We start from the raw sequence: 26,913 nt of genomic DNA, 5'->3' as shown, positions 1-26,913 counted from the left end.
GTATGCATAAAATGAAGTCCTAAATGGAAATTGGAATTTGCCATGAAAAACACAATTTTGTATTTAAAATCCTTGATAAAACAAGAAAAGCAGCTGTTGCTATACCAGGCACAGTGCCAAAAGTTATCAGATTTCCAGTGTTCTTGAAACCCCTTGATAGGGGTCAGGGATATTCACCCCAAGTTTAGCCTACTTGATCACATTCTGGGAATTAAATTTGTTGACAATATTTTACAAGTGGTATTTATAAAGCTAGTTATGAAATGGTGATCTATGCATACATGTTACTTGCACTGTATACAACATAATTGAACATACATGTACACACACCCCTACCCCCACATACACCAAAACACCCCTACTTGTAGAGATTGGCAAATGAGGACCCACAATTTTCCATCAAAAGATCTTTTTTAATGAGGATTTTATGCCTGAAACTGTTGGAAGTTTTAGAGTCCCACAGAGACCTGACCCTATTTCTGCAAGTTGAGATATGGTCTTTATCTGTATCATTGTTGCAATAGGTTGTGGGGAGAAGGGATGGCGGAAGTCCATGGTTGGTGTGTGCTCACCCTTTAAATCTGTGTGTAGATATTTCCTCGTTTCACAGCACTTACAAAATCACCCCCACACCATAGATCCCATTGCACACTCTCACATACAGTGCAGCCCCAAGCAATGGTATAGGAAGTGGATATTTTTGCCAGGGCTGTATTTTCATGAATTGCACAAACCCATCGACCACAAAATTAAAGGCACGCAAAATCTTCAATAATTAATGCATTGCATGAGGCAGGATTGAGTACCATTAAATGTTCCTTTTGCTTCAAATGTTGAAAATATCATGTGAAAATACTTGCATTTTATTTAGAGCACTACCAGTACAACTGAAATTGTAATGACTCCAGGGTTTGGTATTTGCCATGTTTAAAAATATGACACAAATGCAGGACTTTGCATACTTAATTAAAATACTAACCAATCACAGGCATGAGATTTATTAGCTGAATTCAACCTTTTTTTACTGTTCATATTACATGTTTTTATTTATTTTGGGCCCAAATTTGGGTAGTTTTTAACTTTTTGCCAATTTCGCAATGTTTTTCGAGCCTACAATGACAAGTGAGTTGATTCTTGTGTGCATGCATTTGTTACAAGTATATTACCTTAAGAAAATCATTCTGAAAAATATTAAAAGACAAACATTATTAGCTTTTACCATTTTTGGCCGGCAAAGGCCAATAAAAAATATGTTTTTACCAACTTCAAAAATCCGCTGTTAAAACCATGGTTTTTTTTTCCACCAGGAGTAGACATTCTTGCATGTTATTAGAAGTACATGTAGACATTCCATTCTTATTTATTAACAAGTATTACACAAGGTATGCTAAAAAGGTCAAGTATTAACTGTGTCAACCAAAATTTAATGAAATATATCAAAATGTTCAACCAAATGTGAAAATATAGCAGCAGAAATGCTAAATGTGCTGCAGATGGTGTAACGATTCCAGAAATTCAGACTTTTTAAATTAGTTGTGTGATTGCTTATTACTGCTCTATTAAAACCTTTTTCGAATACCTTGTACATGAAATTTCTTGTTTCATCTTAAACCATTGTGTGCCGGCCAGAAAGAGTACTCAATTCCATGTGGATGTGCCAGCTATGTTTGACAGTGTAACCCCACCAATGTTGCCATTACCCATTGTATACTGACACACTTATTCCAATGTTATCAATCATTAAGGGCGGCATGTACGTGTTCCAGTTATTTGACTACTATTCAGCAAGTGGAGCAGCACTCTTCTTTATGGCTTTCTTTGAGAGCTTCGTTATTGCATGGATATACGGTATGTGTGTTCCTTTCTTGGATTTGAAGTGCCCACAAATTCCCAATTTAGTTTCTTCTTTATCCATATTTGGCAGGAAAATTGGAATACAAAAGAGTTTCATATCTTAAATGATAATAGGCATTTTGGTTTTTATTTTTATATGATATATTATTTGAGAAAAAGTTTCTTTAAAATTATTTTAATAATTATATTACTGTGCCAATTTTGATTTCTTTATTTGTTAATTGATAAATTGTTAAGAATCATTGATGGAAACAGCAGAGTTTATTTATATCAGAAATGAAAACCTGTTTTAAGAACCATGGTTTGAGTATTATTAAAAATGAGGAAAACATAAATCAATAACACTGGTCAGCAAGTAAATTTGAACTCTTTTGCTTTGATGTTTGATGAATATTTGCCTCACTCAAATTTGGATAAATGGAGATGCCTAGTTTATTTGTCCAATATAAAGTTCTTTTTGGGATTACCTTCGTCTGTGATGATTGCATACGGTTTGAAGTTATACCCAGTAAATTATTAAAATAGTAATCATAATTTATATAATTTGATTGCTTGGCTCATTACATTGCAGCTGTGATGTAATGATGGTACTGGTAGTGTGATTACCAAATCAGTCTCAGTGAAACACCTGCATTAAATATGATGGAAATATTCCCTCAAGCTAATTTGAATACAGTGAGCAATAACACTCAGTGATATGCTATTTTTATTTTCGAGGGAAAAGTAACTTTTTGGGATAATACACAAAAATAATGCAAAGGCTTCAGGGGACAAAGGAAAAAAAAAGCTTGTCAAGTTTTGGGTATACATGTAATCACACAGATGTCACAGTTTTCCTTTCCTTTCCTGACATAATTCTGTAAATATTCATAGTGTCTGGATGAGATGTATTATGATTCAAGTGTAAGCAATTCGATACTGTTATCAACAAATTCACCTTTTCTGTAAATTCCATAAGCCTGTAGACCTGAAATGTTGTCATTTGAAGTCACGCTGATGTGCACATTATTTTGTGAACATCGTTACTGTGCATTTGAAGTGCGCAGCAACAATGTGCGCATCGGCGTGACAACATCAGAGGTCTACCCACAAAGGCTTATGGAATATAAAACCGAAAAGGTGAATTGGAAAAGTTTTGAAATGTATCTATCTTTGGCAATGATTGACCATGACTTCTTATCATCATTATATGTGACACAATCAAAAAGGATGAGTCTGATGATGCTAATATTGATTTCTTTTAGTTAATGGCAAACAGGTGTTCAAATTCTTTTTTGTCTTTATGTTTTAGCAACTTAAATTGCCTATAGCTTGGTAACCAGGGCGTAACTTCTCGGTAAAATTACTAACAATATCTTAAGATATTTAACTGACTGTATCAACGTACCTGTACTGAATGGCTGCTTTGGCATTGTATTTAACCATAGGGATGGGGTTCACTACGCCTTGCTACACTGGCCATTGGTAGTGGGTGCTCTTACATACATTAGACTCGATTCCCTTGATTGTGTCACATGATAAAAAAGATCAAACTTGATCTGCAATAATCTTAATTGTGGAAAAATATGTTGGCACACTTATACTCTATTTATAAAATTGGGTAGCAGTTCATCTAGTCCCCTTCACATTGGTGAACAGAAAGGGAATAGTATAAAATAAAATGCTCATGAGGGAGATGGCGGAACTATTTCCCGATCTTGAGACCATCGGTCTACTATTTCCCCCAGACTGTCAGGTCGAGGGGAAATAGTAGACCCATGTTTTCAAGATCACCAAGGTGAAACAGTTCTACCCATATCCTGAATAAAGAGCAGTCTATATTTGTTTTTACACCTCATACATATTTTTTGGCATCTGATTGGTTAAAAAAGCATTTTTGTATTTGGGCCCTTGGCTTGGGAAGTATAGACCCTGCTAATTAAACCCGCAAGGAAATGTACCAAGAGACATAGGTTTAGCTAGGCATCGGTAGGCTAGGCCTAGTCAAGTCTAGGCCGGCCTTCCTTGCTTAATGTTTTGTTGATTGAACACACACGCATGCAGCCCACAGGGTTGGATGACTAAAGCTTAGGCCTACACACACTTTAGTGTGAAGATTGCCATGAAATGTTATAACCTCTCCAACACCGCCGCGAGACCAGTAGCCTGTTTGCTTCAGAATATTGCTCACTTTGAAGACACTTTTTGCACATTTTATTTCCTTTTTGGTGTCAGCGCTTTTCTCCTATCCGAACAAATCCTCACCCGTTACCAGGCTAAAACAAGAATTACTGGTCAATTGTACTGCAGTGGAATTTTATTCTGTGAGTCTGCCATGAACAGATTTGTCTTGTGGTTCGAGATGTGCAGCAATCATTTCTTCCACTGACTGTCCTCTTTCATGTTATTATATACATTACATTACATAATGAAATTATTAGCCTGTGTAAGAGTATCCCATGACCTATCACAGGTTGATAGTAGTTTAGGAGGGATAGTTCAATTTCGTTTGTTTTTGCCTGAAAGCGGGAAATGGTGGAAATAGCAAATGTCATGTGACCCCCTTTTTAACCAATCAGATGACAGAAAAATATGCATGAGGTGAATAAAAGAGAATTGTTGTACTTTTGATTAAAGGAAATGGAGTAAAGGGGAATGATTTTACTTCATATTGCATAGTCGTGTGGTTTCAACATATTGCCTAGTATGCCAACTAGTTTTCCTTAAGCTTAATTAACAATCCCAAAGACAAAAATCTCCAATCCTGTTCCTACTTTTTATTATTACATGCGTTGAAAAGGTTATTTTGGTATTTAGATTTGTTTATATACATTGTGCAAACAGATGCAACTGAAATTTTCCAATACCAATGAGTTATTAAAAATATTGCGCATGAAGGTTGTTGAAACATAGCCGCATTTATTATAGAGAAGTTTCCATTCAATTGTACGATACTAGTATATAGCAGTATCATAGTCTACCTAATGATAAGTCAAATTTGGCAATTCACACACAATACAGTGTGTTTAAACTCAAAATCATAATCCTAAGCAGAAAGTTAAATATTGTGTTTGTTTTAAATTTCAGTTGTACAGATGCCTCTGCTTTAGACAGATTTCACTTTAAAAATTACTTTAGGGGAGGGGGCCGATTAGATGGAAAACGGTAATGTGAAAACCAAAAGCTGAAGAGTAATCAAAAAGTAGTGATATTTGGATGGAAATTTTAATGGGAAATCGTATGTAAATTAATGCATATAATTGATTATTTTTAACCATGTGTGTCTTTTCTTTTTATCTATGTATCTTGATTTGTTGTTTTAATTAAAATAACAAAACAATTATGGTATTCAGATAACCAATAGAGATGCTTCCAAATTATTCACAATTAAATTGGGTACATCCATATCAAATGGATGCACTTGTTGTCGGCTGCTACCTAAATGTTTCTCTTTTTTCATAATAGCTAGCTAGGGATAAATACCAAGACTCATCTCAAGTGTGGAGATCAAATAATATCCAAGTCACATGGTTTAGGAATGTAGCAACTGACAAGTGCACCCTTTTGATATGGATGTACACAATTGTGTTTCTCTTCATATTTCAAAAATGAAAAGTTGCTTAACTTGTGCAATGTGCATTGCCCAATGTGCGCAATTACCAAATTTGCATCTCGGCATCAAAGAGATTAATGCAGGTACATGTAAGGCTTGTTATTATGAGATAACAAGTTGACTTGATTGGGATCTACTCTGTTGGTTATTACATTTTCACTAACCATATACTAATTTAGTTCTTCCACATGAAACATTTATTTTCATAATACAATTGTACAATATCATTTCATGATTTTTGACAATAATATAGGTACATACAGATAACATCACAGCTAAACCTGGTTATTTTATGTTGTGTGATGGCTACAGTAACACATCTTCTTGTCTTATCCAAGCAGGCATTCAATCTGAAAATGCATGCTTGCATAAGATGTGATACTGCTCATAATTTAATCTTAGGCAAAGGAAGAACAATTTTCATCTTTAACCAGGATTTGAACCTGGGACCACCAGGCTTCTAGACCAGCTAGCGCTATCATGGAAGCCAATATAATTGAAGTGTTATGCAGGGATGTAAGTCTTCCAGAAAGTTCAGGAAATGGGGCTGATGTGGAGTGCCGCCAGAAGCTTAGTAAATCAGAAAATCTGGTAATAAAATGCATAATAGTTTGCTAAATATTGTTTGTTACATTTCCAGAATTGGATGATGAAATGTTATCTATATCCTGTGTTGTAGCAAGTTTCATTGACAAGCCTCCAGGGGCCATATTGTCAGCCAATGGATCTGTTATCCACTTACATCCCAGATTATAGTACACTGTACAGGTAACACAACTAAGTTCCCCCTAGTAGAGTTTTGATTTTTACACATACTTTGAAAATTCAAAAACTATAATCTAAAATGACTCTTGGTACATGTGTGATGCAACATGGATGAAATTAATTCACATATCAGCAAGTTACCGGAAGTTTAATGAACTTGCACTGTGTTTCAAAAGTTAAGTAAACCATATTCAAAGGTGAACGCCTTGCCATAACATTAATTTGGACCAGTTCATGTGTAGTGGACATTCACTTTTTGTTAACAGATGAATGACATTTTCCCTCATAATACAGTTTCCTTCAATATTTCATTCAACTTCCAGTAACTTTTGGATATGTGAATGAATTTCAATCATTTTTACACCACATGTGTAGAAAGAGTTATTTTACATTAAACTGGTTTTTAATTTAGAAATATGTGGAAAATCTTTTTAAGTTATTCAAAAGTATACTAGGGAAAACTTAGAAATAGTGCTACCTGTATAGACCCAAGGTCCCAAATCATATATCCCAATTCTAGTGAATAATTGGGCAAAACATGGTGAAAAAGGTATCTTCTTCCTTAGATTAAATTATGAGCATATCATTAACCTCAAGTACTAAGTAACTCATACTGAAGATATGATAATGTGACTGGAGGTGACCAGATTGACTCATTTTGTTGTTTTACTAACCATTGTTGAAAGTTTTACATGGGGATCTTTTTGTTTGTAGCATGCACCTACCCTTTTTTTAAAAACAATTTTCTTAATTTAAAGGAAGAAGTCTTGGAATGCAAAGAACAACATGATAAGATTTCTAATCATAAAGAGTCTGTCAGATATAGAACTTTTGAGATACGGAGTCTAAAGTCTGTTGCACCACAATGTTGACTGTTGTTATGCTGAAGTTTTCTCATTTTGGTGCGGAAACTTTCTTGGAGTAGGTATCTTTTGAGTAGATTTTGGAATAGATTTGATCAAGTGAAAGAAGCCTATTCAAAGTTTTGTAATGAAAATCTAACCTAGTGATCTAAAGATTTTAGAGGAGTATTTTGGCTATCATGAAATTACAGCAATTATACAGATCTAAACAATTTCAGCAAATAAATGAATGGGAGGCATATTAACATTTGGACATTATAATGTTCCTAGGTGTTAAGCAATCCATACATTGTGATAGATTTGGTATAATTATGTTTGAATGAGATCATTGCATGCTTTAGAGTCTGGTTGTAGATTTGAATTTTCAACTTCATAATTGATTGCATGTTGTGGTATTTCAATATGATTCTAACACAGGAAGTATCAACTAACAATTCACATTCACCAATTTAAACAAAATTGAGGATGTAGGAGGAAAATAAATTGTTAGATGTTATCATTTAAGATCCTTCAACCTGGGCATAAGGCGATTTTGTGGTTTTCCTTTTCTTTTTCAATATACAGTGTCCTAAAAAAAAAAAATACCAGCCACTTATATTTTGTTATATTACTGTAAAAGTATATACCGGAATCCCAGCATTTAAAACGGAAATGTAGCACAACCTGTTTCTTACATATAAGTGCAAATTGCATTACAATGAACCTGATGATATGTAATGCACATTATGCATGTCACAATCAAGTTCATTCCAATTTTGCCCATAAGCCATTACATATGCACTCATTCTCACTGAGTTATTTAATGTCATTATCATTTCTCATGAATGTCTGTAGAGCATTGTAGAGGTATTTTGCATTTATTTAATATGCTTAAATTAGTGTTACTGTGCAACAAGTCATCATGAATAGCAGAATACCAAGATGATCACAAGAAACAAATAAAGAGTTGTTGGAAAAGGTGAAAAACATTAAACAGAACATGGCCAGAATGAGTACAAACATGTATGAGACTCATGGTCAAACTTGGAATTGTGACAAGTGTTAGAACTCATTTTTTGTAACCACAGAATTCAGTTGAACCCAATTTGTACTGATATGGTTAAACATAATATGCTACAAGTTCTCTTTTAAATTATGCGATGTGAAGTTATATCAAAATATCAACATCCGGTATTTTTTTTATTGGGATACACTTGACTTGAAACTGACCATCAAATGTTTTTATGGTCCCTGGTCATGGGACAATTGATATGTGTTTCCTGAAAGGAATTGTTCAAGGAAACCTTTCTCTGATATCCCTGCTTGTATAAACATGTATGTACTTTTCTTTAAAGTTATTCAAGCTATAACTTCCAAGTTCAATCTGACAAAAAAAAAAAAGTGCAAAGCTCTCTTAGCCTAATTAGGTGCTGCTCATAGAGAAGTTCATATGTTGGTAAAGTACAATAAAATGTGAGCATTGCTGACACACTTCTGATCTTATAAGTGATAAAACCTGCCACATTCACTTTATAAATATGGCTTTACACAGTTGTAGTTTGTCATATTCAAAGTGTTGAAACACAAGAATAAATAAAACTATAAACCTAATTTGCATAAAAGTTAATAAAGTTGCACCAAGGGGCTATGATTTGGCTATTTTTCAAGGCTAACTTTGTTAGGGTTACGGTGCCTTTATGTAGGTTGGGGTTCATGTAGCTCTTTGAATTGTAGGCATGTAGACTATAACCTTATTTGGGTGTACAGACTAGGCCCAAATGTGTCATACAGATATACATTCATTACTGATGAGTGATGTATGTATTGTATTCAGATCAGATGAAATATTTCCATTTCATTTTGGAATCTTTCCATTCAGTTTTTTAAATTGTTAGATTTTAAATGATTGTGTCTGCAAAAATTCTACAAAAAATGGGTAATTGCCGATATAGTTAGTGTCAACCCTGGTAAAGCCCAATCTAAATGTGTTCTGTTCAATTAATCTTCATTCACAGTATGTAGGGAAATGTGACCATGTACATAAGATGATGTGTCTCATGTACTTACATATTTTATATCCCATGGCATGAATTAGAGTCAAAAAGTATTATTGATGATAACTTCTCAGTAAGATATGAGCCCAAAGTTATTGTTTTTTTATTGAAAAATGAGTGTTGCTAATTTTGTAAGTTTTATTTATTAATTTTGTAAGGCTTTATTACATGAAATTTTTCTTTCATTTTAAGCACCACTCCCCCTCGCCTCACAGTAGGCTAATTTATCCCAGAATATTAGATAGAAATTAATAGCTATCACAAAGCAAATGCCCATAGCAACCACCCCTGGCTCAAATTATATCTGAAAAAAGGCAATGTTCTAGAAATAGCTGTAAAACAAACTGCAATTGGTAGTTACGCTGAGTTAATTGAAAAGGGCTCCTTTGCACTGTTAAAAACACAATTTTAATGTATACTAGTATCTATAGGGTTGAGGGATGAAAAAACCGTAATATTTGGAAAATGTTCTCTAAATATAAAATAAACAAGACTAGTGTGGGTTGAGAGCGTGTGAAGCTTCATTTATTTGCTTATATTTAGATGTGCAACAATACTGGCAAATGTGCAACATAATCCTGGCTAACATATGGGCTAATTTAATTTTCTCACTATTTTGAACTAAATATGTTTAACAGCCCATTGTTTTTGTTACATATTGTAGATACATGATTGGAGAGATAACTGAAATAAAAGGTTTGACTTTTATATTATTTTAGGTCGTGAAATTTTTACCTTTTTGATGTAAATTTAATCAATTCAGATGACATGACTTCATGTATTTAATTTCCTCGGCTGAATGCTGTATTTTAGTCGTTGGGCATTGATTGATGTAGCAATTCCAGATGGGCTTGCTTGACGGACTTGATAAATGTTGCTAAATCTTGTGCTATTAGCAACCAAAATACTTCAAGAATCAATAGTTTGTTTTTTAATTTAGTAGGTGCAATAAACTGAAATAACTACTTCCCCCTTCAAGTTAATTTTTATGATCTTGTACTCAAGTTGAATGTTGATACCATATCTATGGAACATAAACTTTTTCAATGTGATAAAAAGCACTGCTTGTTGAACTGTGCTTGGAAAGTTATCTTTTTTTTGCTATTTTAAAGGTGAAGCAAAGTTAATTTAAATGTGAGATTACCATCCTCGAACAAATTTTTGACCACCATGTCCCATTTGTATAAATAGCCAGTATTGTATTCATGCACATATAAAGGAAATCCAAAGGTGTTGTTTTAAATGTTGATGTTAAAAAACAAAAAAGTTTAAGATTCTTGGGCGTTTTTTTAAGAAATAATTAAAATTGGCCACTTTTCATTGATGCTTGAATATCAGTATAAATTATATAATTATAATAATTGGAAATATCATTTTAATACTATGAAGGTTTTGGCAGATACTTAAACTTCATGGTGGGTACTTTTGTGTTCTTTTATAACTAGTTCATTTGTGGCACTGAAGTGATAATGTCTTTTGTTTTGCAAGTTGATCTTGATGCTCTTGTTAATATGCATAATATTGTGTAGCCAAATCATGCGTAAAATGATCATGCCTTGTCACTCTTGTGTTTACTAACCTATAATTGTGTTTCACATTTTAATATCTTGCATCATCAGGTCTTCAAGCTTAAAAGTGAGACCATTGCCACTTCGCTGTTGAGCTAGCTCACCCGTCTCCCATCTGGGTGTGTGTGGTCTTGAAACCGGTGAGACGTTGTCCCGCATTGTCGGCTGGGAAACAGCTGTCGGCCTGTCCATCCTTCCCAAAATAGCATTAACTATTGCTTTCCCAAACATTTCCCCATCCCATCTCAATATTTTCAGTTGATTATCATCTTAATGAATGTTTTAAGTGATATTGAGCAAGAGAGGTTGCTTATGGCTTTTGAAACTGATATGTAATTTGGCAATTTTTAGTTTTGGATATTAGGTAATAGAGATGAGCATTATGATATCTGCTTGTCACATTTGGTCATTCAAGTCTGTCTATTCAGAATAATTCTTCATTGATGTTCATCTAACCTAACTCTTAAACTTGTCAAATATCATCAAGATGACAGTTTCCATAGTAACTGAATGTATGGAAATACCGAAAAAAATCAAATTGCTGTGATGGTCAACTTTAAGTTTAATAATAAAGAAGCGATGTTACTTGTTTTCTTTGAGTTTTACAAGTACTATCATGACAGACCATTAAACACACTCATTTAAGGGTGGTCTTAACCCTGGAATTATGGAAACTTTCGGGCTTCATAACTGCTAAATTATTAGTCTAAAGAATATAAAAGTATACATTTTAGACTGGAAATGACTTGCTGAATTCATCTGTGAGGTCCAATTTGGGCCAAAATGCTCATTTTGGAGAAAATCCCAATAAACGGGTTTTTGGCCCAAATTTTTCAGTAGCTAACGTAATAACAAAAAAAAATTGTTTGGCCAAAATTTTTTTTATTAATTTTAAAAACTAGATAAAAATATCTAGGGAGCGTTTTTTATTTTTTGAATTTTGACCAACTTTGAGAAATTTGCACCAAAAATGGTAAAAAATGCAAAATTTTCAAAAAATCATAAAAAAGCCTGATTTTCGCCCAAATTTCAAATATTTTTGGTGAAGTTGGTCAAAATTCAAAAAAATGAAAAAACGCTCCCTAGATATTTTTATCTAGTTTTTAAAAATTAATAAAAAAATTTTTTTGGCCAAACAATTTTTTTGTTACGTTGCTACGAAAAATTTGGGCCAAAAACCCGCTTTTTGGGATTTTTTCCAAAATGAGCATTTTGGCCCAAATTGGACCTCACAGATGAATTCAGCAAGTCATTTCCAGTCTAAAATGTATACTTTTATATTCTTTAGACTAATAATTTAGCAGTTATGAGGTCCAAAGTTTTCATAATTCCAGGGTTCAGACCAACCTTAATGACAAGTTTCAGAGTATAGATTTGATGGGATTCAATAATGAACAGCATATTAGCATCCACTGTTGAGGGGCTGGTCTTAACATCATCTGGTCTTCCAACTCACGATGGACGTCACGGGCCAAGAAATCTACAGCTTTCATCAACATGATCCAAGTAAGGTGGGATGTCCAAAGTAAATCTAAGTTGTAGTTGCTGAGAGACAAGTCATTTAATTTTTGCTATAATTATGCTTTGGTGAAAAACTGGAAATTATCAATTCAATGCCACCCTTATGAATTGATAAGAAAGTGCAACTTAATATGACTAATCAAGAATCTACATCTTGGATACTAGTGGATATTCTGCCTCAACTTGCATACCTTCTGAATACACAGCTTGAATGATGCAAACTTTATAAACATGGTAAATGAAGTGACCTAGAATGACTGTGAACATGTCAGTTTCAAATGCAAGCACCTTTTTACATGTTTAAAACAAATTAAAAACCACATTACATGTGATTTATATTTCGAACACTTTCAAAAATATGTCAAAATGTACTATACTTGGTAAAAATGGTCATCATGCTAAAAACATATAATCCATTTGGCTTCCTCAAGGCAGCGAGGTCAGCACTTTGTCGCAGTTACTTTGGATGTGTATATATAGATGCACCACCTTTGATTACACATGTAATATGATTGAATACTGACATCACTGCCTCGAGGAAACCAAATGGACTATAGTTTGGAAGCTTTAAAACATGAACTGTAAATATTATTGGGAGCATTAACCATATTCGACATAATTCGCACCCTGGGTGCTTAATTGCATCATTTTAAGAAGCAGTGTTTCATTGTCGGGATATTCAAACTGGACATTTTAAAATTACGGCCTATTCAGTGAATTGCTTATTCGGAGGGTCATGAAAGTCATCAAACTTCAGATTTTTGCACCTTTGTTTATAGATGTGCTAACATAGCCTGCTAGTGATTAAGCCGAAAGCTATGTATTAAAGGCAAATTTAGACATTTTACATAAATCTGTAATTTCTTTACATAAGTAGAGAAATTAACTGCATGTATTTGAATGAGGCTTCAACCTTATCAATACTGCTGTTTTCCTGCCATATTTTTCTTGCCATATTTTTCATTTTGAAAATACTTAATGACAATTTTAATGACTTATCCTTCACTTTTAGGAACTTTATACACAATTATTTTTTACACTTTCGCTGGGATCACTGAATAAGCCTGTAATATTTTCACCCAGGACAATATGCACACAGCTTCTGCCAGTAAGAATAGCACTACCACAGCTCCCCTAACTACATATGTGACACGATCTGGTCCATGGGGGCCAAAGGAGGCATTTTTGAAGATTGAGTTACTGTAATTATTAAATTACACATGCAATAGGCCATCATTTACTGAAAACACCAAAGGTCTATCATACTTGGTTTTGAAGTTTTTTGATGTCTATTTTCTTATGTATTTTGTTGTTTTTTACTCCATATTTTTACCTTTATCTCGGTTTCAAATTTGCCGCCTTTGCCCCTCATGGACCAGATCATGTCACATAAGTGAGAATGAATGCCTTTACTAACCCAGCAAACACAAAATGTTATGTTTATGCTTTTGACCAAAACACGATTATTACGTTTTAAAAACACAGTTTTGTGTTTGATGGGTTTGATGGTGAAGAAAATTCTACACACTGTGTGATTGGAAAGGGTGCTGATTATGTGGAATAATGAATGTCCTTATGTGTGCACACCAAATGTTGTATCACTATATTCCTAAACCTTGCAGATTGACATAGCTAACTTATCAAATCTACAATTCTGTGCATAGATTTGAAGGGACCACTGTTTCTCAATTTAATGTCCAGATAGTTGTCAGTATGGCATGGTGAGATATGTTAATTATCTTTGACAGCTGTTTTGCACCACCTGCAATACCAAATGTATACATTATGGTAGTGATACGAAAAGATTTTATTATTTAAATGTTAAAGCAATAGTTTACAGTATGGTGACTACTCAGTTGTGCACAATATCAAGGTCTAGTCCTTTTGGCTTCCTTGAGAGAGGGAGAGAGAGAGTGATGCCAGTGCATGCTCCAATGTGTGTAGTATTAAATTACGCATATTCAAAGAACTGGCATGTTTACATGCGTGATCATACATGTAGGCAGAACATCTGGACATGTGCAAAATAACACCGATAAAGTACTGACGTCGCCCCTCTTTTCAGTTGAGTTCCCATTTATGTGAGAGAAGATTAGACGTTTAAATCCAATTTACTGTTCACCAAATGATACGAAATGATACAGGCATTAATGCACTTTGTGGCAATTCTAAGAGACAATGTGTCAAACTAAATACAGTTTTCAAGAGAGGAGGAGAGAGACAAAGAAAGCAATTTGATGGAATCTGAAGATACAGCATTTGGTGTGCAAACATGAGTGATGCCCCATAATTATTGCTGCTCATGGTTTGGAGCTTACCATATTAATTATCACTGTTTGATTAGTGTGATAATTTGTGATGGTGACTAGTGTACAGTACAATAGATTAACATGACAGCTATTGAGTTGGTTGTTTGTAGACTTAGATCTTTATAGTTTTAAGTTTGTATGTTAATGTTCTAAACACGAGGCAAAGAAGGAGAGGGTAATGCAGTGGTAGGGGACCTACCCGCATTCTGGCTTAATATTGATAATGTAGGATTAAATAATTAATAATCTTGAGTGAAACTGATGAAGGTGTAAATTGAATTATGTACATGTAACAGATATTCCAATAGTGTCTTACTGTTGACTGACATTGGATAACACTCATGTTTTTGGACATCAAACTGATATTTTGTCAACATTAGTCTTCTTAATCAGTCATCTCAAAAATACATCAGACCTATGGCATTGAAAGACAAAATAGTTCTTGGCCAAAATGATCAACATAATCATTATAGTCAGGTTTTGATATGCATGATGGCAGTGCTCTTAATCAAAGTAAAACTGTATACATAGTTGGCCAAGTTGTGGTCATAAACTGTCATATCACATTAAACTTGAATGAAGCTGGAAGCTCTCAAGTGTATTTTGCTCTACAGAGTCTATGCAATAAGGGTGATAACAAGAACTTTGAACCTATGTTTGATGTAGTTGTGAAGATGTCACAGCCCAAGGAGAGAGACTCATATGTCAGGCTTGAGTTGAGACAAAAGATGTTTGTGTCCATTCATAACATGCTGTTTGCAATTCTTTGATAACTACATCATAAATTGTAAATGATGATATATTGGTGAACTATCCATTGCTATATATGTTTTTGATTTCATTTAACATTCAGGACTGCATTGTTTCTGTTGACATTGCTAACATTATGGAACTTATTTGTTCATTCTATACTATGCTATAGGTGGTGACCGGTTTTATGATGACATCACATTTATGATTGGCTACACACCATGGAGGTTCTTCAAGTGGTGCTGGATGTATGTCACACCACTCATTGTCATGGTAAAGATCTTGTGTTTTTCTATTTGTTTGCACACTTGGTAAAGCTTCTTTTTATATAATTCATAAAACAACTGCAGCATTTACCTTTGGTGCTTTCTCTTCCCACAACATATGATCGAATTGAATTGAAATGATAACGCAGGGGGATATGCTATCATATAGATGGGTCAAAAATGAGGCCTGCTTGTCCTCTGTACACATGGCAGAAACAGCTAATTAAGGTTGATTTCTGGTGCTTTATACATGTAACTGCATGTTGTTGAACCCATTTGCACATTCTTATTATTGCATCGTTCATTACAATATTGTTTCTCTCTGTATTTCCTACAGGCTATATGGATATTCAGCTGTATTACCTACACTCCATTAACTTATGGCAACTATGAATATTCAGCATTTGGACAGACTATTGGCTGGTTCCTGGCATTGTCATCAGTCTTCTGTGTACCTACAACAATGATCTATCTGATAGCAAAGGAAAAAGGCTCATTCAGACAGGTGAGATATATAGGTTGACATACAGTAAACATTTTGGGATTTTTGTTTGTCTACCATCTTGGTTTGTTGCTCACCAAGGTAGATAATGTACCTCCGACATTTATTGGCAAGAGCTACAAATCAAACAGGGCTAGCACACATCTTCTTAACACCATGCATTACATGTAGAATGCAAACAACCATGCACTTTGAAATCTAAGATTGCCGGTGCATAGCGAAACAATCTATAGTACATTAAGTTGCCTTCATGAGTGACACACAAATATGGCAGAGTCGGTACTCTTTGATTCTACTTCATTGGTTAGGACTCTGGTTAGGTGTTGTTTTCAGTAACATATATTTCCTTGTTGTTTTTCTCACAGCGTATTACTCAGCTAATCCAACCTCGTCTTCAGCCGCATCAACTACGGCCAAAGACAATGGAAGATGCCAATGGAGATCATTGGATGAAAGACAAAGGCTACGAAATGACTCCAGGAGAGAAAGTATAATAATATACACTGAGCAACAAATTGATAGAACTGGTGGTGATCATGCAAGCTATTTGCAAGTTGACTTACACAGGGTACACTAGGAATTGAATACATGAATACAAAACCCACCCAAGTTCATGAAAGTGATTTTGAGAAAACTAAAAAACTGTCATTTTAATTCTTTCAGTTAGATTTACCTGGTAAAAAGGGCAAGTTTTACATGCAAATGAGTGGGTTGAACTGTATTAGGTATGATGATTAGCATTTCGGGGGACTTTGTGGGGGGTCATTTTGTATTCCGGATTTGGGTTGTTTTTTTAATCACAGTGTGTTCTTTTCCCTTTACTCTCAGTCTAGTTTTCTTGTTCTGTGCCCATTCAGCTTCATATTTGTGTTTTTTACCACTTATTCCATCATCACTGTTGCTATCACCTCGATTGAGCACATCAGCCATCTTGCCTTGTTTGCGAGGGCACTATAATGTGTGTGCTCAATAGACGCACGTCGAGGGTGGATTTGTGTTGTTCTTTTATACATATGATAGACCTATGTATAAGCAACAAGTTCCCATGATTAACTCAATTTGGCCAAAGTATGGACTTGGGTGGGTTTTGTATTCAGGTATTCAATTGTTTCATTGTGCTTTAAATTATAAATATTTTATAATTATATAGGCTGCTGTTTAATCTATTGCAGACATGCAGTTAATATGTTAAGATAAAATTAACAATGCAAATATTCCAGCAAGCACAAAAATGTTTTTAAAACATTATAAACGTGTTTTGGTTTTCCGTAAAATGTTTTAAATGTTCCATTATATAAAGGTCATGAAATTGTTTATATGAAAAAAGACTAGGACAACATTTTAAAATTGTTGTCAGAATGTTATTGTAACATTTTTAGAATGTATTATGTTATTAAAACGTTTTATACCTTTTATATGCCCTTTATATAACCAGACATTTAAACTTTTTCAGTAAAACGTTTTTTGCTTGTTATTTATTTGCTCCTTGTGTATCATGTGTACATTGTGAAACCTTGAAGATTCCATAAACATGAAACCCACCTTTATGTAGTCAGGTGCTTTATCGTTGTATGTCATTGTGTAAACAGATGCAAGTTATTGTAACAAGGCAATCTTGATCATTCCCATCAGCCAGCGATCCTTATTATTGATGAAATATCAATTAATTTGTAAACTAATTATTAATTGTGGTTAACTTGTAATGTATTGATCAATAGAAGAAACTTCCCATTAATTCTGATTAATTATTGATAGTTCATTAATAACAAGGACTGATGGTAGATCACAAGATCAAACAAATTTGAGTGAGGTGCGTAGTGGTGTAGATGTTTGCTTACATGTGTTTATATTTTGAATACTACTATAGAAATTATTTAATTTGTGTACATCGTGGAACATTCAAATACGCGTCCATATATATGCGAGGTTATCTGTGTACAACAGCTTACTATGCACAGCCACGCAAAGAGTATGTTCCACGATGTACACAAATTAAATAATTTTTTTATAATACAAGTCAGATATGATTGTTATTCATATTGAATCATGTATGAGCTCTAATGGTGGATTTTGGTAATATATAAATTATATAATTACAAAATACCAGGACCATATTTGTTCTGTTTTGGTACTGTTCAGATTATATACTGTGGTATATTTTATCTCCTTGTTTTTAGCATGTAGTCTGGTCTCTGTATATTGTGTGACTTGCATCTGTTTTTAATATTTACACAAAGTGTACAAATCATTCTGAAATACAAATGAGACCAAAACATCTGAACCAAAAGAGAATGGACACTGTGTCCGTCCATTTTCCAGACAAGTTTATTTCTCGGTTTTGTTTTTTTTATCCAATTTTTAGACAATCCAGTGTGTGTGTAATGTGACATTTGAGGACCATTTCAATTACCATTTCACTTTATTTATGTTAATATTTAAATATTTGATATATGGATAAGCTAATTAAGAAATGTGTACAACTTATGATGCAAGTCTATAAACTTTTAACAGTAAAATATAAAAGATGATCGATTTCATTCTGATGCTGTAAATGGTCAAGATGGGATTTAATGAATTTACTAAAATGTAGATACAAAGGGAAGTTTATATGATGTAAAGTTCACTGGCCTATTATGCTGGAGGGGTCAGAATGCCTGATTGCTCAGCTAGGTCTACCATGGAGAAATCACACAAATAAAACTGCATTTTCTTTTTGGTGTATTTAACACAAACTTGATTATGGGCCAAAATAATATATATTGTAATTATTTGCACACAGTTTCTCTCCATGTTTTAGCCAGTATTTATAACACCAGTTATATTTGCACCCCTTGACAAATGACCCCTGGAGGTCATAAGCAGTCAAGTTAGCTCAATCGTTAAGGCGTTTGACTATGGTGTGAGAGGTTGCGGGTTCGAACCCTGGCAGTGCCTAGTATGCTCTCGTGGAAAATTGAGTTAGCTTGGAATTCCCCTGGACAAGGAACTTACTGCTAATTGTCTTGTTGTAACCCGTACAAAACTCGGGGAGCTGATCCTGGTTGCGATGGTTATTTGTGGAATGTCTAGGGTGTGCGCTAGCAGCAAAGTCCCTGATTTGTTGTTAAATGGTTTATGGAATGATGTGGGGCCGTAGGGGTCGGCGACAACCTGTAAAGTGTGCTGAGGCTTGAGGATCAACGTCTAGGTGTTGTGCCTGTGCGTAGCGCACTATAAATCACTGCGCTTTTTTTTCCTTTTTTTTTTGAGCATCTATCAAAGCTGACTCAGTCTGCACTTCATCACTACTCATGACATGGTGTACACTAGGAGTGCATTTGCAGAATTAAAATTTTGTCCATCAAAAATTTTTTAGTAGATATAGAAAATGACATGCTTTATTCAAAAATTTGTGATTTGTGATAGATAGCATTGAGAAGCGAATGGCTTTGCAAAGAAATGTGAGACTAAATCATTGTCAACAATGAACATTGTCAGTGTGTAGTCTTGACCAGTTGAATGCGTGTATACCATTTCCCACCCTGAGACAGCTGTTTTGTGTGCGCTTCTATGTGGCGTCTCTAAGGCGTATGTGTGTATGCCAGCGCTTCAAAATGCGCACCGGCATCACTGCCACATCAGGGTGAAAAATGGTGTAGTGACAATGTGTGCATTAACAATGACATGTTCTCAGTTTGCAAAGGTGTGTGGTGTACTAGTACACAGAAAAATATGTTTAGTGGAATGAATGAAAGACTATGTTGGTATCTCAGGAAGATAAGAGCTTTCAAGAAATTTTAAAAGTATTTTTTAGTTTGCCTTTTAAATAGTAAAATATCACAGTTTTCTGGATAAAAGATGATCGATTTCATTCTGATGCTCCAAATGGTCAAGATGGGATTTAATGAATTTACCAAAAAGTTGATACAAAGGGAAGTTTATATGATATAAAGTTCAGTGGCCTATTATGCTTGAGTGCGCAGAGTACCTGATTGCTCAGCTAGGTCTACGTTGCAGTAATCACACAAATATAACTGCATTTTCTTTTTGGTGTATTTTAATACAAATTTCAACTTGATTATGAACCAAAATAATATATATTGCAATTGTTTGCACACAGTTTCTCTCCATGTTTTACCCAGTATTTATATTTACACCATTGACCAACACCAGGTCAATTTGGTTATTCTCCCCCCCCCCCCTTGACAAATGATCCCTGGAGCATCTGTCAAAGCCAACTCAGTTTGCACTTCATCACTACTCATGACATGGTGTACAATAGGAGTCAAAAATTGTCATTAGATATAGAATATAACATGCTTTATTCATGAATTTTGCGCATTTGTGATAATTACAATTGAGAAGAGAATGGCTTTGCAAAGAAACATGAGACTAAATCATTGTCAACAATGAACATTGTCAGTGTGTAGTCTTGACCAGTTGAATGTGTCTATACAATTACCTATACCCAGAGACAGCTGTTTCGCGTGCTTTTCTTTGTGGCGTCTCTAAGGCGTATGTGTGTACGCCAGCGCTTCAAAATGCGCACTGGCGTCACTGCCACATCGGGGTGAAACATGGTGTTGTGACAATGTGTGCATTAATGATGACATGTTCTCAGTTTGCAAAGGTGTGTGGTGTACTAGTACACAGAAAAATATGTGTAGTGGAATGAATGAAAGACCATGTTGGTATCTCAGGAAGATAAGAGCTTTCAAGAAATTTTAAAAGTATTTTGTAGTTTGCCTTAAGAGATATTATGTTGTAAATTAACCTGCTTAAATTTGTATAAAAATGCTCATTTTATGTGACCAAGCAAGGTATGCAGTGATTCATTCACACAGTCAGGGGAGGAATGTGTGGGAATTGTACACTGGACCTGAATTTTAAAACTTGATTAGCTTTGTCAAAAATCATTTCCATTGCTGAACAGGGTTGTATATAGCTGATATTTTAGCAAGGGTGTACCAGTACTAGATACTTTGAGGATAAATTCAATAAAATACACATGCTCTTCTCCAGCTCAGGTGGTAGAGCATCTGGTCTGGTGATCAGGAGGTCCCAGATTTGAAGCTGGTGGTGGGCTACACTGCTTACTGTAGCTACTGTACAATGTTTTCATTCACTGAAATGTGAGCTGTTCCATGAATCCATTCCACCAAGCTGTGTTTCGTTCAAATGAACAGTTCATATTTCACCTCATGAAAATGTTCTTACCATTGTACTCATAAACATTTAATATTAGCATAATATACATGCATGCTTTATAACTTAATTATGATGCCAAATATTCATGATCACAATCAGGGTTCGGTTTTTGCCGGCAAACACCTGTTTTTGCCTGGTTTAAACCAGCAAAAATGGCAAAAACTCTATAATATAGTCAGTCAAATATTAAAAAGTAACACAGAAAGCTCATACACAGTAACACACAACTTCTAATAAGCCTTTTTGAAATATGGCGGGCACAAAAGGAAAAGGCGTACTTTAATTTGAGTAATCTTTTTTATGCTTTCTCTGCTGACAAAAGATTACCCAAATCAAAGTACGTCCTCTCCATTTGTGCCCGCCAAACTTCAAAAAGGCTTATGAATCATTCAACAAATATTTTGTCTCGTCATTTCCTGGAAATGAAGTTTTGAAAAAAAAAAGTTTTGAATTTGATATGACGCATTTCAGTAAGTGCACTAGTGAGCAATGAAAACCCATGCATTTAATTTCTTAATATGTTACTTATGATTATAAATTCTGACCTTGTTCCACTCAGGAAATTATTTATGTTACTTAATTATTTGGTTTTAGATGAAAAAAAGTGCAAAGGTTATGAAAAAAGTGCAAAATTTTTCACCTTCTAAGTTTTTGCCATTTTTGCTGGTAAAAAACGTTTAAATTGTGGTGTTTTTTTTCACCTGCGGCAAAAACCTACAAACCCTGATCACAATTACTGTGCATTCCATCATTCATTCACCATTCACTTATATATCACAGCAAAATGGCTGAATTATTTTAAAATATTAAATATTTGATGGCATCTCAAGATGAGGAAGGAGGACACAACATGCAGCCAGGAAATCTACAAAGATGACCGCTGGACCAATTAAAATAAGCAAGCATCTGACCTTGTGACAAAGAGGAAAATTCCTTTTTAGATTGGGGAAAAACAATTGAGAAAAAAATATTTGAATAATATATTAGTAAAATCCCTGTTAGGGATACACTTTTTGAACAAGTGTAAATTATATTCGTAGCCTTATACCATATTGGTATACTTAGTGCATGCTTGTTGTTTTAGTGTGAATTTTAGGAGAAAGTGTTCATTTCTATTTCTGTTTACTTTGCTTGCCTTGAATCAAATATTTTATTAATTTTTTTAATACATGTGAATTTAAATCGTAATTATAGGCATTTTTAAATTTTAGATCATTTATTTTTTCTCACCAAAGATCAGTGATACATATTGTGTGGTTATTTTGCCCTTAGTGTGACGGAGTTGCTCAATTGTTTTATTGAGTTAAAAAAAACCTTGGAGAAACTTAAAGCCATAATGTACGATTTCTGTCAAAAGATTATGAAATAATATTAGTAATTAGTTACTACTGTAGGGAAGGTTTTCTATCTGGTCATTTTAAGCCTAAATAATGAGGTAAAAATGAAATAAAACCCACTTACTATCATGGTTGCCTAACTGCGGTATGGAGATTTAATGTCTTTATAATAAGAGATTAATTCAAAATTGCTCTGTTCTACAAACATAACATATTTGGTTGATAAAGTGTAAGTTGGGACATGTATTAATATTGCTTGCAAATATATGCCAAAAAGTCAGGTTTGAAAACAACAAACCACCAAATTCAAGAGATGGTACATTATGGGTTTGAATGTTTGTGATGTAAACTTGCTTGTAATTATTTAAGTGTAATTTGGGACATACCCTATTGTTTGTAATAAACCCCCCCCCCCCCCCTCTAATAAATGCCCCCTCTAATTTTTCTGTGAAATGCAAACATTTCCATGCTATAAGCTTAAAGCTTAAAAAGTAAGCTTAAAACTGGCATCAGTCAGTCGATCGCTCAATTGCATGGACAAAACCTAATATGACTCACACTTCCATCCATTCCATTGCCTAATTATGGTAGAATTTCACCAGATTCTTGCTTGATGATGCACTTACGTGTGTAATTTTGATGTATTTGCCATGAAAATCATTTTTCCATGGGCGTTGCCATAATACTATATTAGTATAGCCGTAAATCCCTCCTTTCTACAGGAGCACCATCGGGAAATTTAACCCAATTGTTTTTTTTTTCACTGACAATTCACCTTCAATAAACGCCCACCTTTTGGAAAAATGCAACACCCCCAGAGCGTTTATTACAAAAAATACGGTATGTAAACGTTAACCAAATATGCTATTAATACCAAACATGTACGTAAACATTACCAAATATGGTGAAAAATCAGGTTTGAAAATTCACCAAATTCATTTAAAAAGATTGTACATTATGTTGTGTGTTGTGAACTTGTGTGTAATTATTGTATGTAATTATGTAAATTGTGTTCTAAATTTGTTAGCCCAAGAAAAGATTTGAAACATCTATTGGCAGTTGACCATGTATGTCCTCTTGGCAGTATTAAAAGTGAATTTTGTGTGCATACCTACAAAAAGTATTTCTTGTGAACCATTTGGATTTATAATTAAATGAGAGGGTCAACAACTAATCAATGCTTTTATTTTATACTTACCACATTTAAGACCCAAGATGTTTTATGGCTGAATATGGAAACTTCCTTTATTCTGTATTCTTTGATTCACCTCAAGTTTGGTCATGACGTCAATGCTTTTTCGCGTGCTGACAAATCATCCTTGTACGCCGGCATGTGACACGCTCTGCAAGATAGTGCAACTAGTAAAATATGCACCTACATCCCTACCAAACTTGAGGCAAACCAATGTATAGATTTAATACTTTCCTTTTACATGGTCTGCACACGTTTGTTATCAAGACATTCATGTTTTTGCTATAATGGTCTGTGAGACTTGTAGCAGCAAAGATTTCATTCAAGAGAACAGGCACAGATTAGCGAAATATTGGATGATATACCTGTATTTAGAACAAATATGTGTAAAGTGTAAAAAAATAATTTCAGGGCATTTTTCAGTTGTTATGAACTTGCACATTTGAAAAAACATGGGCAAAAATCATTTAAAGAAAGTTAGGGCCATTATTTAGTTGTGTATTTTTGTAAAAGTCTATGAAGATGGTAGCCATGAGGGCACTATAATCTCATTTTTCAATTAGGGTTTTAATGTTTGAATCTTGGAATTAATTTAATACCTTTTACATTTTGCAATGTAGCTAGGACTGGTCATTTGCCAAACTCATAACGATATGTTAATGAATCTAAAGTACTTTTCCCAGTGGTGCCACCTTGGAATTTAAATTGATTTCCGTGTTCATTTTGATTCTATGAGCATGTACTCAAATTAAATGTTTTGGCTAATTTAAGTTAATTGATAATCATTTCTTCTGTTAAAGTGATATCAACAGCACTTTATATAATCATATGCATATCTTATGTTAATGCTAATTTACTGTTTACTTATAGTATTACAGTGGAACCTTGTTAACACATTATAATATTCGATCGTGAAAATATTCAATCCAAAACATAATAATGATAAAATGGGATGCTTTATAAAGCCCAATATTTATTGGACTCGCTATGAGTTTCAAATATTGGACTCAACTACGTCTCATCCAATATTTTAAAACTCATAGCCAAAAATTATGCTTGGGACTTGAAAAACATTACCAGGAATTTTGATTGTGTTAACAGATTATGTGTTAATGAGTTTCCACTGTACCTCTGTATATATTATGTATTATCCTTTAGTTGACGTGAATTCTGTAATCTCATTGGTCTAACGCCACTTGTAAAAACCTGTATTACCTGCATACTTTTCATTAATATTTGTGACATGTGATCATTTAAGAATTTATGCAACAAGATTTTCTTGTTTTGCAAAAGAGCAGTATTGGATACAATGCAAAGTAAGGGGCTGTGCAATAGTTATGAACTCCTGGGGGTGGTAGAATGTTCAAACGGCATACCAGAAATTGCTTTCCCCCCCCCCCACCTTGGTGTGCCATGCCAAATCCCCCCCCCCACCTTGGTGTGCCATGCCAAATCCCCCCACCTTGGTGTGCCATGCCAAATTTGTTGAATTCAACATTTGCAAACTTTAAATGGTCTAGATTCATGATGTTTTGCTAAGCCTTTTTAGAGTGTATTATTTAAAAGATGCCCACAAATGTGTGCCGAAAATAGCCCCCCGGCATGCCAAAAATTGCTTGCCTCCACCCTCCCCAATTTTACCCTCCCCAGGCCTCATAATTATTGCACTGCCACTAACGTAAGTAACACATTTTTAGCTGTAACAGTTAGCATGAAACTGCTACAAAAAGAGTATATTATATTTCTAGTAACGTAATACTATCATTTTATTTGGTAAGATATTTCCATGTCTGTCTTCTGTACAAGGTAATTGTATTGTTTTTATCAGTATAGTATAACACAAAAATAAAAATCAATGATTCTCAGTTTTTCAAAGTTTGTGTATTTTTGTGTGTGTGTTGACCATGGAGCTATTATAAGATGGAGAGGAAATAGATTACGTAACGCATTGAAACCTTGTGCCGATTTGAAATCTGACAAGCTATTCATCGAAAGGTACCCTTTGTTTGGGACAAAGGGCTTCCGCCATTAAATCGGTAAGCTGGCCCGACAGTGTATTAACGCTTTACCTAGCAGGCTACTGTCAATAAGTGATCAAATGCAAGTCGCGTGAAAGCGCTTAATGGAACGAAAAGTACCTATTGTTATACATAAACCCAAGGGTGTGATTGAGTAGCCGTAAGCACAAAAGGCACACATTAGCCGCTAATGCATAGTTCGTTGTCACCCCACTGACATTAGATGCTTCATTTAAATAAATTGAATGCGCCTGCTGAATGATTACACATCAAGGCTGCCATGTGTATAGTACAATAATGGTATTAAATAGCTACGTCCCGGGAGCTACGTATGCATGTAACATATAATAAGTATACCGGTATAGGCCTATATAAAAGTTGTTTTACAAATTGAGATTTTATTTTATTTTATTTTAAGAAGGAGAATGTCATAATCAGTGGCGTACTGAAGGGGGGGGCAGCTCTTCTGTGAGAGGTCTTGGGAGGGGATGAGGTTGGAGGAGGGGATTTGAAGAATGAGAGGGGACTGGAGGAAGAGAGAAAGAGGAAGAAATAAAGAGAAATAAATAAATAGACGTAAATAAATAGAAAGGTAACGAAAATGAGGGGCCAAAACGTAAGAGGGGATGGAGAAGGGGAGGGAGATAAGAAGAGGGAGTGATACTTTAGCAGGTACTAAGAAAGGAAAAGAAATGAATGACAAATAAATGTAGGCCTTATAATAATTATTATAGAAACTAAACACAGCCCCCCACACACACACATAGGCCTAACACTAACAGCACTATAGGCAGCCATTCGATGATGCCAATGCCTTTATGCGTTACGTATTTAAAACGCCCAGTCAGATGTATTTTACACCTGCCAAGCACAAGTCACCAAATTTCGAAAATTGGACGTTGAATGTACACTCTCATGAATATTGATTGGCAACATTTTCGAATATGTCAGCGCTCAAATCGGACACAATAGAACAATAGACCATTCAGTGCGTTGGTGTTGACTGTGTGGAGGGAAAGGGAAAATGTGATGCAATCAAGCTTGAGTTGTTTGTCATTCAAATTGGTTTCATCATCTTGATTTTATTTTTCTACAACATGGGAAACAAGATATTCCTGAAAAAAATTGGTGTCAGTTCCAATTTACAATGTAATCA

The 26,913-nt window shown here is 34.5% G+C and overlaps 1 protein-coding gene across 1 annotated transcript in view; it reads left to right on the top strand.

The window, feature by feature from the left end:
• Positions 1 to 25,604, top strand: part of LOC140149166 (sodium- and chloride-dependent GABA transporter 2-like) — a 65,932-nt gene extending 40,328 nt beyond the window's left edge. The window contains exons 11-14 of the mRNA XM_072171363.1: positions 1,746 to 1,848; positions 15,428 to 15,528; positions 15,859 to 16,026; positions 16,389 to 25,604. Coding sequence (XP_072027464.1) covers positions 1,746 to 1,848; positions 15,428 to 15,528; positions 15,859 to 16,026; positions 16,389 to 16,517 — 501 coding nt within the window. The 3' untranslated portion in view covers positions 16,518 to 25,604. The remainder of the gene's footprint in view (positions 1 to 1,745; positions 1,849 to 15,427; positions 15,529 to 15,858; positions 16,027 to 16,388) is intronic.
• Positions 25,605 to 26,913: the final 1,309 nt, after the last annotated feature.

The sequence above is a fragment of the Amphiura filiformis genome, chromosome 3, assembly GCF_039555335.1.
Source record: "Amphiura filiformis chromosome 3, Afil_fr2py, whole genome shotgun sequence".
Lineage (NCBI taxonomy): Eukaryota > Metazoa > Echinodermata > Ophiuroidea > Amphilepidida > Amphiuridae > Amphiura > Amphiura filiformis.
The sequence above is the reverse complement of the archived record's forward strand: the minus strand, read 5'-3'. Positions and strand labels throughout refer to the sequence as shown.